The sequence below is a fragment of the Corvus brachyrhynchos genome, unplaced genomic scaffold (genome assembly GCF_000691975.1).
Source record: "Corvus brachyrhynchos isolate BGI_N302 unplaced genomic scaffold, ASM69197v1 scaffold42, whole genome shotgun sequence".
Taxonomy (NCBI): domain Eukaryota; kingdom Metazoa; phylum Chordata; class Aves; order Passeriformes; family Corvidae; genus Corvus; species Corvus brachyrhynchos.
Window position 1 is genome coordinate 727000 of NW_008237242.1, and position 18889 is coordinate 745888.

The following is an 18889-nucleotide window of genomic DNA, read 5'->3' on the forward strand; positions in this document are numbered from 1 at the left end:
AAATGAAAGTCTTCTGGATAAGGTGTGCACAACTGACCTTTTCCCAAGGGGAATAACTTTTTTGTAGCCCTAAGCAATCCATAACAAAACCTGCTACACTGGTAAGTCTCTGTACTACATGTAAATGCATGAAGGCTTCCAAACCATTAAAACAACCTGAAACAGTAAGTGAGAAGAAACTGAGCACATGAAACACTTTTGAAGATTGAAATAAGGCACAGGACAGCTTCATTTATCAATTAACCTTTTAATTTTTATTACATAATGTATAAACACCACTTGGAAAAAAAAAGCAGCAAAGAATAACAGGTCTAGTCTAGCAGAGCACAGTGTAGACTGGCACTAGATGAAAATACCATGGACTTGACTCAGCAGGTAGAACGGGTGCAAAGATCACTGCCAGTCTATGCAGATTAAATCAGTGTTAAACCAATACTCAGTCCTGTCCTGGAATACTGTCTACCAAGTAAGTTGTCTGTACTGCAACACTTTGTAATAAAGGATCCTTAAAAAGGGTCCTACAGCTCTTTAATAAAAAAAGGTAGCGGCTTACTATTAATTATAGATTTCTGAATCATCCTAATCAATTTAAGTGTTCACCAGTAAATGCTTTGACAGAACTGGAATTAAATAGAGACAAAACCAGTAGAGGCCACTCATGAGTAGGTCAGGCTTCCATTTTGCTAAGTTAGGAATCTGACTGTGAAAATTTATTAAGTCCTAATATCGAACATACTTTGGGTCTGAAAACATTGCCTTTTAGTCTTGACATTCATAATAAGGAATGACAGGCATATTTTAGAGGTATGCTTACTGATCAGACTAATCAGTCTCCATTAAAACATTTCAGCACACAAATGTTTAAATAAGCAGGGGATAAGATTTCTGCCATAGATTTGCTGTGCAGGTGTTCAATACCTAAATCTGATCAAAGAGTGGTGGAGTCCTAGGAAGTAATAAATTAGTGTTAATGGCATTGGTGGGGTTGGGGTTTTTTTGAATCCTAACAGCATATTGACTATGTACTTGACACAGGCACATAATAAACAATCCTTAACTGGTAACAGATGGATTGAGAATAACTAGAACACCCTAGTCTGTGTGCACACAACTTTTATAAAGATTAGGCTTTTGTGTCTTTACCGTTAGACAAGCTTTGCAAGTTATTTTAGACAATAAGGGCTTTATTCTGGTAGTTCCTGAGCTTACCAACTTTTGAAAGCTTACTTGGCTACTTTGATTTTCCCCTCTGGGTCTGCAGTCACGATAACCAGACAGTGTAAATAACTCTGCAGCACACTTAGAAGGTGAAATGTACACAGTGATAGATTACTCAGAAATCTCCATCAATTTCATATTTTCATAAAACTGAATGGTCTGGTCAAATCAATAGGCTCTAAATTATGTTTTGAGTTCTATTAACTCTAAGTCTAGAAGGAAAAAACCCTTTGTCCATTTCCTCCACCAATAAAAAGCAGTTTACATTCTGCAAATGGCAATAAATAAACTGATTGGCCACATGGGAGAACATTTCCATTAGACCTGAGGACATCTGTTACAGAAGTCTCTTCGTTCAAAAGTCATTTGAAGAAAACTCACTCTTGGAAACCAATCTGTAGTAAACAAAACATACTATTTTCAAGTCACGTAGCAGAAGAGTTCCTGCTGTAGGAATATTTGTGTTGTCAAATTCTGCTTCCTTATCTCTGCAATTATCAGCACAGACTTCAAAAGGCAGTCACAGTTCACAGTTTCTCTAAAACATTTAAAAGGTGACTTGCTTTTCTTTAATCAGAGCTTTTTTTTTTTCTGTATCAACTTGATTACCTAATATGAGCAGAGATAAGTGAAATTAATTTGTTGTCATTTACATACCAGTAGAATTCAGCATAGGACTGGAAATTTAAGTTTTCTGGAGAAGGTAAAAAAAAAACCATGCTGGGAAAACTGGAAGACGTAGGTATTAGCTTGTGGTCCAACTCCTAATACCCAGTGTATCTCATTCTTCTTTAATTATAAGAAATTCAGAACCCTAAATTCCAAACCATTCAACTTAATAAGGCCAAATATATTTCTTAATGATAGCCACTTTCATATACTAGTGTCACTGATAATCTCCTTGCCAGCTAATCCATTCAGTGAAGGAATTTATCTTACTCCAACATGATTTCTATAATTTGTATATTCCTGATGAAGGGCTCAAAAAACCCTTTGGGTTTCAAGTCCCTATCTAGCCAAACAAAAAGTAAAAGCTACGTCATTCAAGATGTATTAAACCAGACTTTTACTCTTGATGTAAGTCTACAAAGTAGAAAAAAATATTGGAAGAACAAAAAAAATTGCCACAAGTTGTATGAAACTACAAAGTTGTACAATTTTTGAAAAGCATACAAAAGGTTTGTATTATCATTTCTTTTACATCAACATCATGGTTTACCAAAATCTATATATCCTTGCATCAAATTGCTAGATTGACAGTCAACTTTTCTACAAAAGTGTATGTACGAAGTATTTAGTTTCATCAGTCCCAGACTGTTACTAAAAAAACTGTACATCTGAATATTTAATGCTACTGACTTAATACTTGAACCCATTCACCTGTGTTTACAAAGCTTTCATGTTTGCCTTACAGGTTAAAATGTCAATTTTCACTGAAGTTAGAGGTAACACTTCAGACATGTTTTACACTAGATGCAAAAAGAGCTTAAATATCAGGCTAATGTTTCCCCAACCCAAAGGAATGAAAAGCATTTCAAGCCTCCTCCAAATGCTCTTGCATCCAAAAAGGCCAGCTTCCAATATAATGCAGCATTGTGATATCCCCATGGTTTCCCTCTATGGATCCATAAATGTTACAGCAAAAGACATCAGGGTCCTTCATTCTTCCAGCAGAACAGTGCACAGTGAATCCTCTGTGTCAATCAGTATCGAAGCTATTGCCCCATCATTGAATTCAAAAGATGTTCCTCCATCTACAACCATACAAGCATCCCAGCAACGGGAACGGACACAGACCCTGCAGAAGCCCAACAAGTAAGTTATCACAAGACAGCTTAAAACTTCAGGCATTTCACACAAGCACTTAACAATAAAACTGGTTCTGGGACTTTCTTTTGCTTGGGCCAGTAAATGCTTAACCACCATTTAACATTGTACTAAATACTCGAACCCTCAGTGCTTTGTATGGACTAAGCAAAGAGTCCAGAGAGGACTGAAGGATGTACTCAATGGAGCCTACTGCTCCCAGAGTCTGAGAACAGCCTATAATATAATACTTGGTGTTGAAGCTTAGATGCAAGTTTTAATGAAAGCTACTGATGATCTCATTTAACTGTGATTTACTTCATCTCCACAGAAAAGCTGACAATTAATTTAAGATTCTAATAAGTGGTCTTCATGTTATGTGAAATATACATTTTCAAGTAGCAATGCTTGAGATTCAAATAATTTGGACATTAATATAGTCTATTTTGTTACATTAATCATCAGAGAGAAGGGAAAGCATTAACAAACACAAAGCTGAAGGTCAGGATGCTTGCCAGGAAACTTCAAGAACTGCAGCATATTACTGCAATATTAAGAGTCTGACTATATCATATTTAAGCTAAGAAGTTTAAATCTAAGCTTATAAAATTTAAGGCATCTCTTTTAGAGCTGGACAAGACAGAATAAAGAATTTGGCTCAGAGCTCCTTTAAACATTTGTTTTGATACAAAAGGTTGAATTCACATTTAAATAAAACTGAAATACTGTATTGCTTTCAATAGTTTCTATGTTATTGTTTGCATGTTCAGTTATTCTGATCATATAACTAATGGCTGTATGTGTTTATACTTAATTGTGGCAAGCTCCATACATCATAGATTCGTTTAGATTGGGAAGGATACGCAATATCATTGAGCTCAACTATTAAACAAGCACTACCAAGCCCACCACTAAACTATATCCCTAAGTGCCATGCCTTACAAGTATTTTAAATACCTTCAGGAATGATGATTCCACCACTTCCACAGGCAGCCTGTTCCACTGCTTTACAACCCTTTCCATGACGAAAATTTTCTTAATATTCAATCTAAATCTCCACTGGCACAAGTGCCCTAAGTTAAAATGATGAATTACCAAATAATTCCATTTGGAAATGCATTTAGTCTAACCTTCTGCTCAAAGCAGACCTTACTTCAAAGACGGGTTAGCTTGCTTAAGGCCTTGCCCAGGCAAGTTTTGAGTCTCTCCAAGAACAGTGATAAGACAGTCTATAGAGACAACCTGGCAACCTGGTTGACTGCCTGGCTATTCTCACTGTGAAAATTTCTTCTTTTTTTTAATCAGAATCCTACATCCCATAATATCATGGGTGTTTTCTTATACTCTGCTCGGAAAGGAGTTTAACTTAAGTCTCCTCTGTAACCATCCTTTGGTAGCTGAAGGCAGCAACTGAATTCCCCCTTAGTCTTGTCTCCTCCAGGATGAACAAAAGCACTGTTTGAGTCTTTCCTTTACAAACCACGTGTTCTGGCCCCCTCATTCCCCCAGTGGCCCTTCCCTGAATTCACTCCAGTTTGTCAATGTCTGTGTCTCATACTGAGGGGAATGGCATATATCCAGAACTGGGCACAGTGAGATTCTTTTATTCTGTGAGATTGTGCAGGGATCAAACATTAAAAAGCCATAACACAACTAGGAAACATTTTCTTCCTGCTGTTATGAGAACAATACTCAAGTCACTCAAAGAACTAACTGGATGTTGAAACACTTCAAGGGAAAGTCCTGCCCATACTTTGACAGATACACAGAATGAAGTAACTCTTCACTATTGCGGCCAACACTTACTTTGAAGAGAAGCCACGCTGACGGCTACTTGAGAAAACTCTGTTTACAATAGGCTCTCGAACACTGAAAAGCATCTTTGGTTCCTCTGGACTGTAGAGCAGAGACTCATTGTAATCATTTGTTACTGTAAGTAGAGGAATCAGCCATTAGCTTTTCCAGAGAAAATTAGTTACTCTCAGAAACACATTCCTCCATGGAAGAGTGGCTTCTCCACCAAGAAGGAACATGAAGTCATGACAGATGTTTAACAGCCTTCACATGCAAAAAAATTACTTTTAGAGAAGAAGGCTTTCAGTTCTACTGAATGATGAACACTCAAAAGTTCTCTTCAGGTGATTAAATATTAACTGTTTCAAATCTTAGGAGAACTGAAATTCTCCTGAAGAGGATATACAGAAGTCTAAATAAGTGCTTTCATATCAAGTAAAGCATTTCTTGCTAACTGTGCCTAATTAATGTCTGCAAGAAAGACTGTTACTGCAAGAGTGCTAAAATACTGAAAGCTGAGTAGTACAGAATACAAACAAAATGAACTGGCCAAAGATAGTTTAAAAGAAATCTTGCCTTCTTCACTAACCTTTGTGTACCAGTTCCATGTTCAATGGCATATTCAAACTTCCATGCTTTTTTGCTGTTGAGCCAAGAGAAAGAGCCCCGATTAGATAGATGTATCTTTATATAAACTTGGCTACTAATGCCACGTTGTTCACTCACCCATCTTAAGGATCTCTTCAATAGCTTGATGTGCAACCTTGTTAATATTATAGGACCTAGACAGAGAAGTAGAAGTCTTGTTTACTAAGCAGTACAACTTATGAGAAAAGCCGAGCAAAAACAAAACAGAAAATCTTGCACACTGATGAAAAACTAAATTCAACATCTGGGGAGGAAAAAGAATGGTATTAAGTGTGAGCTGATACCAGTTTATTTTAAAAAACAAGTCTTAAATCAACTCTTGATTTGGCATCTACCTGTGACCTTGTAAACCTTAAAAACCCATTAAGTCAAGTCTTCAGGAAAGAAGAGCATGGGATGTAGTCTCCTTATCAATAACCTTCCTGCCTTAAAACCCCAGTAACGGCTGAATAAAGCCTGCATTAAAAAACTGAAGCATGACAGTTCTAGAGATTGTGTTCTTATCCAAAGGTCTATCCAACCCCTGCTAATTAATTTTCTGTTAGCTCTCATTTATGAACCCAACACTTCTTTATAAATATTTTATGTGTGTATTTATACCCTAAGGTGTGGCCTTGAATATCACAGAACTGGTGTATATAGAAAAGGAGCAGTCAGATCAGACACTTCTGCATTTGACACATTTGGATGAGCAAGTTAACATAGCCTCAGTCTGGACTAAGTCAAAACCCCAAAAAATGTCTTCCACCTCTGCCCAGGCTCAAAAGGGAGTAGGTGCTAAATCACAGCCACTATGCAGCAGTACGGTGAACACCTCAGATGCCCAGGTCTCAATACAGCTCAAAATCCTCAGTCCAGCACTGTCATGGCAGTAAAATGCCTCAGACTGCAATACAGATCCTCTACACACCTATCAGACCACAGAGCTGCTGACCATGGTTGTCCAAGGCTCTGTCTCTTACACTTACTGCCTACCTGCAAGCCTGAGCAGATGCTATCAAGATATCCTTTTACCCAAGTTTTGGCAGCTACAGAAAGTACCTGGACATATTTAAATGTCTCTCAGTCCCAGAAAGTCTGAAGTTCCAGGAGAGCGCCTAGACAACCGGTTAAGGAAGATCACTCCACTGAGGCTTGGCCTCAGTTTAGAGAAGTCCAGCAACTCATACTGATTGCTACAATGGAGAGAGGCAATCCTGGAGTTTGGTTCCTGGTTCTGGGTTTGCTCAGCACCATGTATAAGCAAATGAGATGTGTAAGAACAGCAGTGAAATAAGACTGTACTTTCCCAAGGTATTGAACACTAGGGAAGTTTCCCTAGCACTCTGCCAATTTCAACCTTGGCAGGCTCCAGGACTAAGCTATGCTGCCTGAATACGAAATTCTGAATTACAATGAAGAGTAAAACCCAGTAACCATGGTTACAGCATGACTACTCATTTTTGAATTTCATTAAAAGCTTCTGTTTTAGTTCATCTTAGCCTGCCACATAAACCCAGTGCCTATTGTACAACTTTTAACTGCGAGCACAAACACATCTCTCACATCTCAAAACTAAATTGATTAGACTTACATGCAGTACTGTGGCACATTTAAACTGAAGTTTATATAATTTATCCCTCTGATTAAGCTAGCACAGTTCTGTGTAGATATGGCCATCTTTGTTTAAGGGGAGTATTTTGGCAGAGATTGTCCCCTGTCAATTAAGTATGAAAGAAACAAGAGGCTTGAAAGGAGAACTGGCAGTAGATGTGCCAGAGAACACTTAACACTGCTTCCAAGTACATGTTTTCCCATTCTTCTTAGAGCTTAGATTTTATAAGTTTACTGAGCTATATCATCTAAGCACTCTAATTTTAGCCAACAAGAGTAGTTCACAGATCACTATGAATGCTCTCTGCAAGTCAGAGCAGAATCTGTTTCCCTCACAATTATTCCCAACCATTCATCTTCACATGTGGCATTCATCTTTCACTGAAATTACACCTAAGGCAAACTTCTGTCTCAGTGCAACAGCTCCTCACCCTTTCAAGGCTTCTCTCCATACCCATAAGCAGTGAGTGCTCTGCTCTTCTCATATACTTGTAACAGCCTTGAGCCATACTGACAGTGAGAATATTTGACTGACTTACCCATAATCCAACAGAGTCTCAGCAAGGACAAAATGAATGAGCAAAATAGGCTCATCTAGCTTATCTGAAATTATATTTTATATCAAAGCAGCAACATGTACTCACCATGCTTTTGATCCTGTTCCAGTACACACATTAAGCCCTGAACTCTTCTGTTTTTCCCAAGGACCATCATCAACTGATATTTCATAATAGGAGGCCCTATGAAGCGAGAATTTAAAACTGGGTTTGCAGGACTTAAAGTTCTCCCTGAATAAGACAGAACACACAGCCTTATCAGGCACATAACAATTTAGACTTTCATATCTGGATCACAGTTTCACAGGCTTTGTACAGTGTTTCCAATTTGACAGCCACTTCTGGTTTACTATTTTATAGCAGTTTTTATAATGGACTAAAATGATTTGCAGCATTTTAAGGCACTTTTTCTGCAGTCGCTTCTCATATTAATTTATGCTCTGTGGTTCATCTGCAGGGCTTGTTAGACTTACAAATAAAACTATAAACAATTACCTTCCTGTCATAACTGTTGCACAAAAACTGTGGTTATGCTATGATTGGGTCTCATTAAATTATGTCAAGGAACACTAAACATTTCAACATCAGTAAGTAATAGCATGATTGAACCTGAATTCTTGATCACTTCAGCAATCAAAAATCCAGTGATTCTTCATGAATAGCTTTACACAATCAGCAGGCTTACATTTCTCTCCAGGGCAAATTAATCCTAAAACTCAAATGTACTAGGTCTTGATGTACAATCATCTCCTGCACGTTACTGTTCATCTATCAGGGGATTCCAAGTGTTAGGCCTAGAGACCAAAGTTTCCCTCTCCAAGCTCTACAAGAACATACAAGAGTATATTTATGAACTAAACTTGTTGATATTCATAGTGACTAATTCAAACAATGTGATACAGGCTTCAGATTAATAGATGCCCTCTCAGAAATACCACATTCACTGTTTTATGCGTGACTGAGTTTCACCTTTCTTAGTGAACAGAACTTACTGAGCTATTATTTCAGTCTGGATCCACTAGAAACACAGCTCTTGGCTGTTTGGTGTCAGTTTATACTCTCAGTAACTTAGGGCATGTTGTGTAATCACTCTTGAGAAGATGGGGAGATTAGAGAACTGGAAGTAGATTAGTACACAGGTGCACAGCTTGAGTCAGTTTAATGTAACTTTTGCAAGCTGGGTAGAACAGGTTTTCTGGGGTTTTTTTCTTCAATTTACCTCTTTTCATCACTGACATGCAGAATAAGATCTTAGAAGAATCTCCTGAAATTATTTTGTCTAAATAAACAGCAAACCTGTGTATTTGACACTGACAGAACATTCGTCTATGACATTTAAGTCTTCAAGTGTAAGGTCCTATTAACGCCGTAATAATTTCTAGAGGTTTGTTTCTACAGGTATTGTGTTCCTCAATGGTTCTCAAATACACTGGAGCCAAGAGCACAATGTACTTGTGACACTCATAGATAGCACTGGAAAACAGCTTTGTGTTCCTCTGTCACTGCACATTAAAGAAATTCTTTAAAACATTGATAAAATTAGGTCTGATTTAGTAGAAAGCAGGATTTTTATCTCTTTGAGATTAATTCCTTTTGCCACATGCTGAAGTCCAGACAAAAAATAAAGCACTCACAGAATATTTATACTGTTTCCAGCAGCAATCAGTGTCCCAGGCACTGTACAAACACAAGCTGTTAAAGTCTAAAGTGGCTTTTCTGTTGTTGTTGTTTATGTTTTTTAAGATAAACAATAAAGTGAAAAGAGATATAAAATACAGTAAAAGTTTGGTGAAATCCTGACAAAGGACCATGACTTTTACTGCGGCCCCAGTCATATTCCCCATGTTCCTCTTATTGTTTGGCTGCCAAAAATGCATTGATCTTCAGGACAGAAAGGACAGTCAAATGTATCCTGAATAAGGCAGTACCATGATTTGATACAAACTCATTTCTTAAAAGAAAAGATGTATTTTCCATCAATAACAAGGTTTCTGCCAAAGGCAGGCTGATACCTTTGCCTCTAAAGACAGAAAGGCAGAAAAAGGAATCATGGTAAAACTTATTTCTACTTGGTCATGCTAAAAGCTTATGAAGAGATACTTAAGAAGATATGCAGGAGAGGAGGTAGTTTAAGAACTATTTAAATCATCAGTAAAAGGGAAAGAAAACAGGAAAAATGAAAGAATGATGAGACAGGAAGTAGAAAACCAGAAATTAACATTACAGCACTTACATCTCTGAAAATACACTTTGTAATCAGCAATAATACAATCAGTGTTAAATATTTATAGAGTAGAACTGAAATTTGACAGTAAAATCTCATCACTGACTGTCTATTGCAATGTCATAACAAGAAATTAAGTCAATTGTGCCTTGCTGAAACAACAATTAAAACACACCTGGATGAAAGAGATTCCCCAATGAAGACTTCATTGAGTGCTCTCACTGGTAAAAGATGCGGACCAGAAATATCAGACCCTGCAGATATCGAAAATAAGAGTTTTGAATCATGGATTAAAAATACAAAATTTTAAAAAAATGCTCACAATTTATTGGAGGACAGATTCTGCTGCCTGGGTTTGTTTTCTAGACCTCATGCTCCATTTTCTTCAAACTTATTTTTTCACTGTTTTACTCTGTGATCAGTCACTGTCCTTTACTGGAGACAATAAACATTTAAACCAAGGTCAGCAATGACACTTAAGTTCAGACACTGCTTTCCCTGAAAAGTCATGGGCAGCCAGGCAGAATGAAGTCTCCTCTTCTGTCAGTCACTCTTCCAGCCAAGTTAAACTCACCGGCAGTGACTTAACAGACATTTCTGAGGAAGTTCAGAGAATTAGACGTCATACCACAAGGTAGTTAAAGTGGATTAACAAACTGTTCATGTTGACAAGGACTTCTTAGTGAGCAAATGCAGTACTGGACACAGGTTAGGCACAGAACCATGCATCTTCAACGCACCATAAAGAAAAGAGGTGAAAGTGTTCAAGAATTACCTACAGACAGATTCTCACTTCCAATGTCTTCTTTGCTTGCTGGTAGCCCAAGACCAGCTTTTACAACTCTGAATTAACCTAACTTAAAAGTTAGCATGTGTACACACATACACACACATACTCAAGTAGTTACAGTACTTTGATAGTAGTACAGTACTAAGATCAGGTACTTTGACAGAAGGTATTTCAAATACTGAAACTTTCACAAATCTTTATCTTCTATTCCAAGTTATCATCGCAAAGTGATTCCAATCTTGTCAGATTTTAACCTACTTTGATCCTGGAATCTTTCATTTATGTGAGCCCTGCTGTGTTGCTCTTGGCTTAGCTGCTGTTCATGTAAATCCACAGGGGTTGTGTTAATTCCAGATCCTTCAAGATACAGTCGGATTCTTTGCCGCCACTGCCACCTAAGAGAGGAGAAAGAAGCCCATATGAGCAGCTGAAATATTAATTACAAAATTAAATAGGATCTGAAAGTCTCCACTTTCAAAGCAGAACGTCTTAAGATCAGAAGCTAAATATATTCAAAGTCATATTTCAAGTTTTAGAGTTTCCACTATGACTTCTAAATTTAAAAAGTTAATTGTACTAAATAGTCAACTCTTCACACTTACGAATTTGCTACCTAATGTTTCTTGCATGTGTAAAATGTGCAAAATAAGAGGACACAGGCCAAAAGTAGTCTATAAAATTGTATGTAACAACTCTCCTTTTTAGGCATGTGACCCTAACTTGTGAATGAATGACTGATGCAATGCTTTGAGAATAAAGAGCTCTCAAGAATTTATACAGCAGTACGTGCCATACTTTTAACATCTTTTGTTTGTATTTGTCCAGAAAAGCAGCTCTATGCATCCGTTTATAAATAAGGCCCCAAGTATCCTCTCATTTTAACAAATGCTCCTGGCCTAGGAATTTAGGGTGTTAAAGAGGAATTCATTTGAAGCAAGAGAAGGATATAAAAGCCATGTTACAACACTCAGATTTTTTTACTTTTCCCTAATCAATTCCTTTTTCCTCTTACAACCTAAGAGATGTCATAAAACAAAATAGCAATAGTTTTGACTAAGAAAGCAAATCACAAGTGAGTGTTACAAGCACATCTTTTCCCTGTTCATACTGTTGATATCCATGTGACAGTAACCAGTTTTTCCTGAAATTACATGAGACTTATGCTTTATATGACTACACTGCTAGTTTTTCCTCATTGTCATCTTTATAGAGCCTCATTTACACAACCTATCTGCCCTTAAATTCCAAATACGATTTTAGGTAGTCATGCAGAAAGCATGCAGTGAGTATCACTATACTAGCCTCCTTACAGTGTTCATGGCTAGAACATGTCACATTCCCTACAAAATTAGAAAATGGGACTGTACCTCTATTATACCCCTATTCAGAGAACCTACTACACCACTGACCACCAAGAAAAGAAACACCAGAAGCCCTTCCAGACAAGGATTCAGTTACTCACCTATTTCGAAGTTTGCTTAGGGCCAAACAAAACTAAGAACTGTCAAATCAAACACCTGCTTGTGTCCTTGCTTAAGAATAAAGTTTCTATTATTTCAGAAAAACAATTAGGGAAATCCTTTCTGTTTCACTCTGGTGAGGTTTCAGCTCCATAATGAGCAATAACAGGAGTTCCAGCAACAAAAATACAATTTCGTTTCCAGCAAAACATCAAAACTGCCAAATGTCAAGGGAGTTTATCTGCATAAACACTGAAAGCTTTATTTAAGCAACTTAGAATGATGGAGACTAAAAAGTTTCTGTTTTTTAAATCTTAGAGTACGTGAGTGGAAAGTGCCTGTTCTTTTAGCAACATATTTTTCAACATATTGAAACTCCTTCAGTTATTTATCCTGGCAACTGTACTCATCTCATTTCAGAACTTTCCTATGGCACAAATACAGCTACATTTCAAGCTACAAATTTAATACGCTAGAAGTATAAACAAAAATCAATTGCTATATACTTTCACATGAGTGACTGATTTCTGTTTGATGGTTTGCCATCATAAAAGTATTCCGGAAAGTTATTATATACACAGAACAATGTCCCTTTTTAAGTAGTTATTAAAAACTCTTCCCTAGTCTGTCCTTTAAAATTCAGCTTGCTTCTTTTTAAATCAAGTAAGATTGTTCTATTTAAGAATATCTGGTACTGAAAACATCAAGCTATATTCAGCATGAAGAGAAGTTCTGCCTTACACTAATCTGTTAACTAAATTTAAGCCACTTTATCTCAATCACCAAAACCCCACAAGCAACACACTGACCATTTCCTAACTGAATGTGTTTCACTAGCTTCTATTCTTATGTATTGTATGTTTTTGAATCCTAAAAAATATGCAAACCAATATACTCCTTACAAGGATGCAGTTCCTTATTTGTGAATTTACTAAATCAGAAGTGAAAATCTATTACTGCAGGTCATACCAGAAGATTTTTTGCTGGAACTAGTTTTATCATTTGTATTCCAATCTCACTCTTGACCACAAACTCATTTTTCAACATTTTAAACATCTACAGAGAATTCACAATCTGAGCCATTAAGATTTTACTAAGCTGCACCTGGTCCTTAGGAATTGCACATGATTAGGTGTTTTCCAATCCCTCTATGTTTTTGAAAACCAAAGATCAGTGAATCCTACCTGAACTCACCACGATAAAGCTTCTGTAGAGCTTCAGGAAATGAATGCGTATATCTCACAGGCAAGCACAAGTGACCCTCTGATCTGGTAGCAAAAAATGACAATGAAAATGACAGTATTACTGTTCAGATTTGGTACCTTTGGAAAACAAAACAAAACAAAGTAGGTCTCCCTTTGTGTTACATCTAGCTATGCTACACTTTTGAGACCTTTATGAATGTGTACTATTCTTGCACAGTAGCACATCAGCAACCATACACTGCTTTCAGCTCCTGAAGTCTGTGGGTCTGAGACAGGATATTTCTCCCACACTTCCCCTAAAAACTGTCTGTTCAGCTAGTAATCCTGCAGGAATACGTAAACACTAATATAGTTCCTGTCACCATTCTTGGAAAGCTATTTGAGCTTAATAAACCTGGCAGGTGAGAAAATTTCCTCCATTTACAAACAAGTTAGCAACACAAACAGCTAAGCAACATGCCTAAGATGAAAAGAATCTCATGTCAAAACCAGAAGACTAAACACTGCTCCCTTCCTTGAGTAATATGTGACAATTTAAAGGTACTTGTTATTTGAACCCTGCTAGTCAGGCTTGATAATACAGAATAGCTACTCAGAGCATTTGAAAAGTTTTGGAAGAAAAGTAAGGTATGAAAGGAATTAAACCTTTTGACGACCACTTTATGTACTGGGAATAAACTGTCAGTATCAAAAGCAGAAATCTAAATGTAGACTTCTCAGCAGGCAGAGCCTTGTGAATTCGGAGTTTCATCTGCCATCCATTTGAAGGTTATACCAACCAGGCAGTACTAACACACTGCATCCACTGAGCTGTAAGATTGATATGGGCAGGTGGGTGCAGCTTGTGCAGAGTTTATAATAGGACAACTAAGTGCCAACAATTGGCTCAGGAGACTGTGTTTTCTGAGGTATCACATGGTTTACACGAAGAAACCACAGCAAACTTCATCTGAGGCTCTACTGGATCCACCCTCTTCACAAAGAAATTATGTTTCTGTGTGTTCAGGCACCACACTTAGCTGCTTTTATGAAGTCCTGCTTCCTGTCTAAGTTCTATACTGCCATCCCTAGCCTCAAATTTCTGGTTAGTAATTCAACTTAGCTAGCTGCAAGTGCTGTTACACTGGTGTGAGAACAGTTATGGCAGTGTAACAGTTATGCTTACCCAATACTAAATGTCCTCTCAGATGAGACAGGATAACTTGTTGTGGAAACTTTTCTGAAAAACCAACAGGTTGCCTTGGTATCTACAACCCACCAAAACAGACATTTATGCTGCCAAACGCTACAGGTATGCCTCATGTACCATGGAAACAGATGCACAGTGTGCCTAATATTAAATAAAGCTTTGCTTTCCCAAGTATGTTTTTACCTTTCAGGATCAGTATTTATGCCAATGACTGGTTTAAATTTATCGAAGACCTTACTGGCTGCCAACAACATCGTACCATCACCTACAGAAAAGACAGACCAAAAGTTAGTTTCACTTCACATTCTAGTACCAGAACATACTCCAGCATTATCATTATGTGCTTTTATATTAACAACAAATCAGGCAAGCTGGACAAAAATACAATGAGACAAAACTACTGACACCTTTCAAATAGGAGTAGTGACAACTGAATTCAAGATGGCAAACATAACTGGAAGAAGTACAACTTATCTGATAGCTATACATGCCCAGGCAATTGAATGTGGCAGAAGCAAGCTTTAAAAGAGATTTATGGAAATTTCTGTACTTTTACCAGCAGGTAAGAGAAATTCTTTAACAAAAGTAAATTTAGAAAGTATTGCTAAACAAAGCCACAGGAGACAGGAAACAAAACCAAATGTTACTGTGAATCACATAAAAACAATGACTTCAGCTTCACCCCAGCTGCCCTCCTAGAAGGCAATTTAAAGGTCTTATTTGGCCCCAAATAGGGATACTTGGAAAAGAAGTCTTAGGTATGTAGAAATCTTGGAAGTAGAAATCTTTAAATGTACTGGCTTCTCCAGATATCGGTATTTTTCCCTGTCTGTTAAACAGAAGACAACTATAACCTCATCCACTCTTTGCACAAAGATATAAGCTCTGAAAAGCACAAAGACATAAGCTCTGAAAACCTCAGATCATGTATCGCTTCCCAGCTGCTTCCCTCAACCATAAAAAATTTTGCCACAGACAAACTGGCACTTTAGAGAAGTTCTTTGAAATCTACAAGAGTGTATTAGAATGCTTCAGAAATATATACATAAGCCTTTCTACCCATCCTTCACAGTGACCAGTACCTAAGGGCAAACTTGACTAGTGGGAAGAGAGAAAGCTGTGGTCAAGCCTATTTGCCACAGATGAGTGAGCCCAGCAACACAATGCTGTATTTGCAGCATATCCCAAAAAAACCCACTGAATGAACAGCTGCAATCCAATATTAAAAATAAACAGTCAGGTTAGTTGCTCTGTTGTTCATCTGAAAAACACTTATCAGTGGCACAAGATGCTCAGAAGTTGCAGACTTTTACCTGTACCATCCAACTTGATACGCCAGTCACTGGATTAAGTGTGAAAGCAAGAAAGACAGTTTGAGCAAGGGGACCGTGAGGTAGTACATTGCTCTACACCTCATATCCCAAAAAACGAGTAGTTTTTTAGGGCTACATAAAATCACGACATCAAGCATTTTATCCTCTTTAGTTGAAAACTACAGTAAATTCCACAGTTTACACTGTTTCACACATGCCAAACTTTTCTAGTGGCCATGTACTGGGACTCATTTCCATGGGCTTCAATTTTAGATACTAGAGGTAGTACAAGATGGTCACAACCACTGCATTTTGTCAGATTTTCTGACAATTAGATTAGCAATTTGTTTTCAGAACGTGCACACTTCCAATTGCTTCACAACTGCAAAGTTATTTTTGAGAAACGTATCTATGAAAACATACTGAAGCAAATACTTTCCTCCAATAAAGTCATACCTCCTGCTGATATAACAGCATCTGCCCACCGAACTGTCTCTTCATTATATTCTCGACGCTTAACAAGACGAACTTCTATCCTCTCGTTCCTGTAAAGTTCAGAAAAAGTCTGAATTCTGTCCTGTACTGTTCTTTGTCACAGCCTTCCAAAAAGCTGTCATGCAGCTAAGGAGTAATGACACTCCTATTTGGCTTACAAACACTTGACACACAAATCCCGTACAACTTTCTCATTTATTTTCAAGATGATAATAAAGCATATTAGTCAACTGGTCAACTGCATCACTCTCTTTTCAGTACTCCTGTTTTATTGGTGCTGGTAACAAGGCTTCCTTTTGTTTCACACAATCCATGGATATTTGCACTGTGTCTGAAATCCTTAATAGCCATACATTCTTACCGTAAGCTGTCTACAACATGCTCCACATTTTTTGTGTGAATGCGATGCCGTTCCAGCAGACCAGCATAGTTAGATCCCTTCAAGGCAAGCTGTAAAACACAAATGGTTTTTGTAGAAGTTAATTGCTGGGGTCTCTCCCCCTGCCATGTGGTCCTGGGAGAGGGGCCCTGGGGGGAGGCACGGGGTTTCCCTGCCCCTGCTCAGCCTCGTTCCCCATGGGTTGTTTTGTGTTCCCCTGCACGGGCAGGGACCCTTGGGTCCTGTGAGTGCAGCAGTTCCTCGGCAGATCCCAGCCATGTGGCTGGAGAAAAAAACATCTCTGAAACATCTATCCAGAATCAGTCCATATATATATTCTTTTCCATGGGCCTCATTGTCTGATACACGTGTTGCAGTATCCCCACTGTAACAATTCATCACTACAGTAAGTGCTCTTGAGCAGTGCAAATACAAGCTATAAAAAAGTATGTCTTTTCTCTCAGCAGAGATCCGTTTTTATAAGCACTCCATTAATTACATCTCTATATACATAGCAGTCAGCTTATATTGACTAATTCATTAAATGAATCACATGGCCACAACAGTCAATAATCACAGACTACACAAATATGCAAACAAGCATACTACATTAACTTCCATGCAACTTCCGACATTTTGCTCCTCCTGAATCTGCCAACTGATTTAAACTGTACATAAAGTTACACTAACTGTGCTTCTGCCATGTGCTAAAAGCTCAAGGTTGTGCTGTAGAGAAGACAGAGAACAGAAAAAGCAACAGGAATGACAATTAAGAAAACAGAGCCTGAAATGCCTACAGCATTACCCTTCAAATTGTATTTGAGCTAAAATGGAAGACTGCCAAGTGCCGACAAAGGTGACATTTTCTCTGCATCAAAAAAAAGCTTAAGGACAATTTACCTACTACCTTTGATATCATTCCCTGGATTATATGCCACATTTTTTAAACAAGTTGGTAACAAACAATAACAAGACAAACTGTGCAGGTGCGTTCTAGTCTCATCTCTCCTGGAAACTGAAGAATTTGAATATTTAATCTCAACACAATCTTCAGACCATGGAAACATTTTGCAGTTTATACAGATAGACTCTTACGAGCAGGCAGGTGAGACTACTGACTGCAGATTACTCTTTCAACAAGTTTTGGTGCGAGTAATTCAGTCACCATTTGTTCTTTATCTTATTTAGCAAGGGGGGCCCTCATCTGGGGCTGATACTGCCAAATATGTGTGTGCATGGAGATAAAGAAAGTGAAAGAAAGAGGGTGCAAAGGATGTTAAGCAAAAGAAGTCTATAAATACATTCATAGTGAAAGTGATCCTGCTTTGAGCAGCAGGATCCTCATGCTCCTTCTAGCCTGAATTAACCTACAATTACACTGTCACTGCTTCCTTTTCCCTGAACAGTTAAAACCAATTTATCAGCAGAGAAACAGAACTTCTCCTAGAGTTTTTGTAGAGGAATTCATCTGTGCCAGAAGCTCTAAACAGGCACTTCCGGCAATTTATTCAAGTTCAATGTTTTATACCATTCCAAGAGAAAGTTGTGCCAGACAGCCTCATCTAATCCCATTTTTATAGACTCACATACTACACAACTCCTGAGAGAAGGGAAGAGCACTGTTGGGATATGACTGAAGTCAACCACAATCCAATACCCAGGAAATGCAATCTTTATGCATCTGACACCCATTCACGTCAAGAAATCCAACCATGAGCTAAGCACATAAGACAGACTGAGCACCGAAGAAGTTACAGAAAAGTATGTACTTGGCTGCTCTGGAACAGCATGGCTGTTCCACTCAGTGTGTTTACAACTGGCAAGTAACTTGCAGGAACAAAATCTTCAGTCATCTTATAGCTGGGATCAGGAAACCACTTCCAACAGACTCACAGGGTGTCTGGATGCATCAAGGCACTAAAAGCAGACAGTGGGAGTAGCTGCCTGCCAGCTATGCAGGATCACACACAAACACAGGCATGTGGATGATCAGGAAACATCCAGACAATTATTGAAGGTTATTTTTACAAAGCTTGCTCGCATTGGTTTACTGGGGTACAGGGTGTTTTGCCCCATTAACTGCCTCACACACTTAAATCTTTTGTTTCTATTCCTGAGCTACAATGCTGTGCACCCTGGACCCCTCTTAGTCGTGCAGAGTCCATGGTGTTGCACTGGGAACTTGAACAGTGCCCCTGTGGGCTTTGAGGAGGGAAAG

At 38.1% G+C, this 18889-nt stretch overlaps 1 protein-coding gene across 2 annotated transcripts; it reads right to left on the reverse strand.

Moving 5' to 3' along the window:
- Window positions 1-227: 227 nt before the first annotated feature.
- Window positions 228-16744, reverse strand: NADK2 (NAD kinase 2, mitochondrial). Of its 2 annotated transcripts, none has more exons than XM_008630606.2 (11): window positions 16654-16744; window positions 16254-16342; window positions 14668-14749; window positions 13275-13358; window positions 10889-11025; window positions 10016-10094; window positions 7704-7799; window positions 5545-5600; window positions 5408-5461; window positions 4831-4954; window positions 228-3016 (listed from the first exon to the last, which is right to left on the reverse strand). In XM_008630606.2, exons 3-11 carry the CDS (start codon window positions 14736-14738, stop codon window positions 2878-2880), a joined length of 840 nt encoding a protein of 279 aa, XP_008628828.1. In that variant the 5' UTR covers window positions 14739-14749; window positions 16254-16342; window positions 16654-16744; the 3' UTR covers window positions 228-2877. The 2 variants fall into 2 exon arrangements, with proteins under 2 accessions (XP_008628828.1, XP_017585713.1); XM_017730224.1 differs by having other exon boundaries at window positions 7704-7847.
- Between the last annotated feature and the right edge of the window lie 2145 nt (window positions 16745-18889).

Bases quoted from the DNA above. Each gene is read 5' to 3' on its own strand.
- NADK2 (XM_017730224.1), bottom strand. From the start codon at position 14,738: ATGTTGTTGGCAGCCAGTAAGGTCTTCGATAAATTTAAACCAGTCATT. The intron at 11,026-13,274 runs GTAGGATTCACT...CTCCTCTCTTAG, and splicing joins CTTTATCGTGGTGAGTTCAG to GTGGCAGTGGCGGCAAAGAA. The intron at 4,955-5,407 runs GTTAGTGAAGAA...CTCTACTTACAG, and splicing joins CATGGAACTGGTACACAAAG to TAACAAATGATTACAATGAG.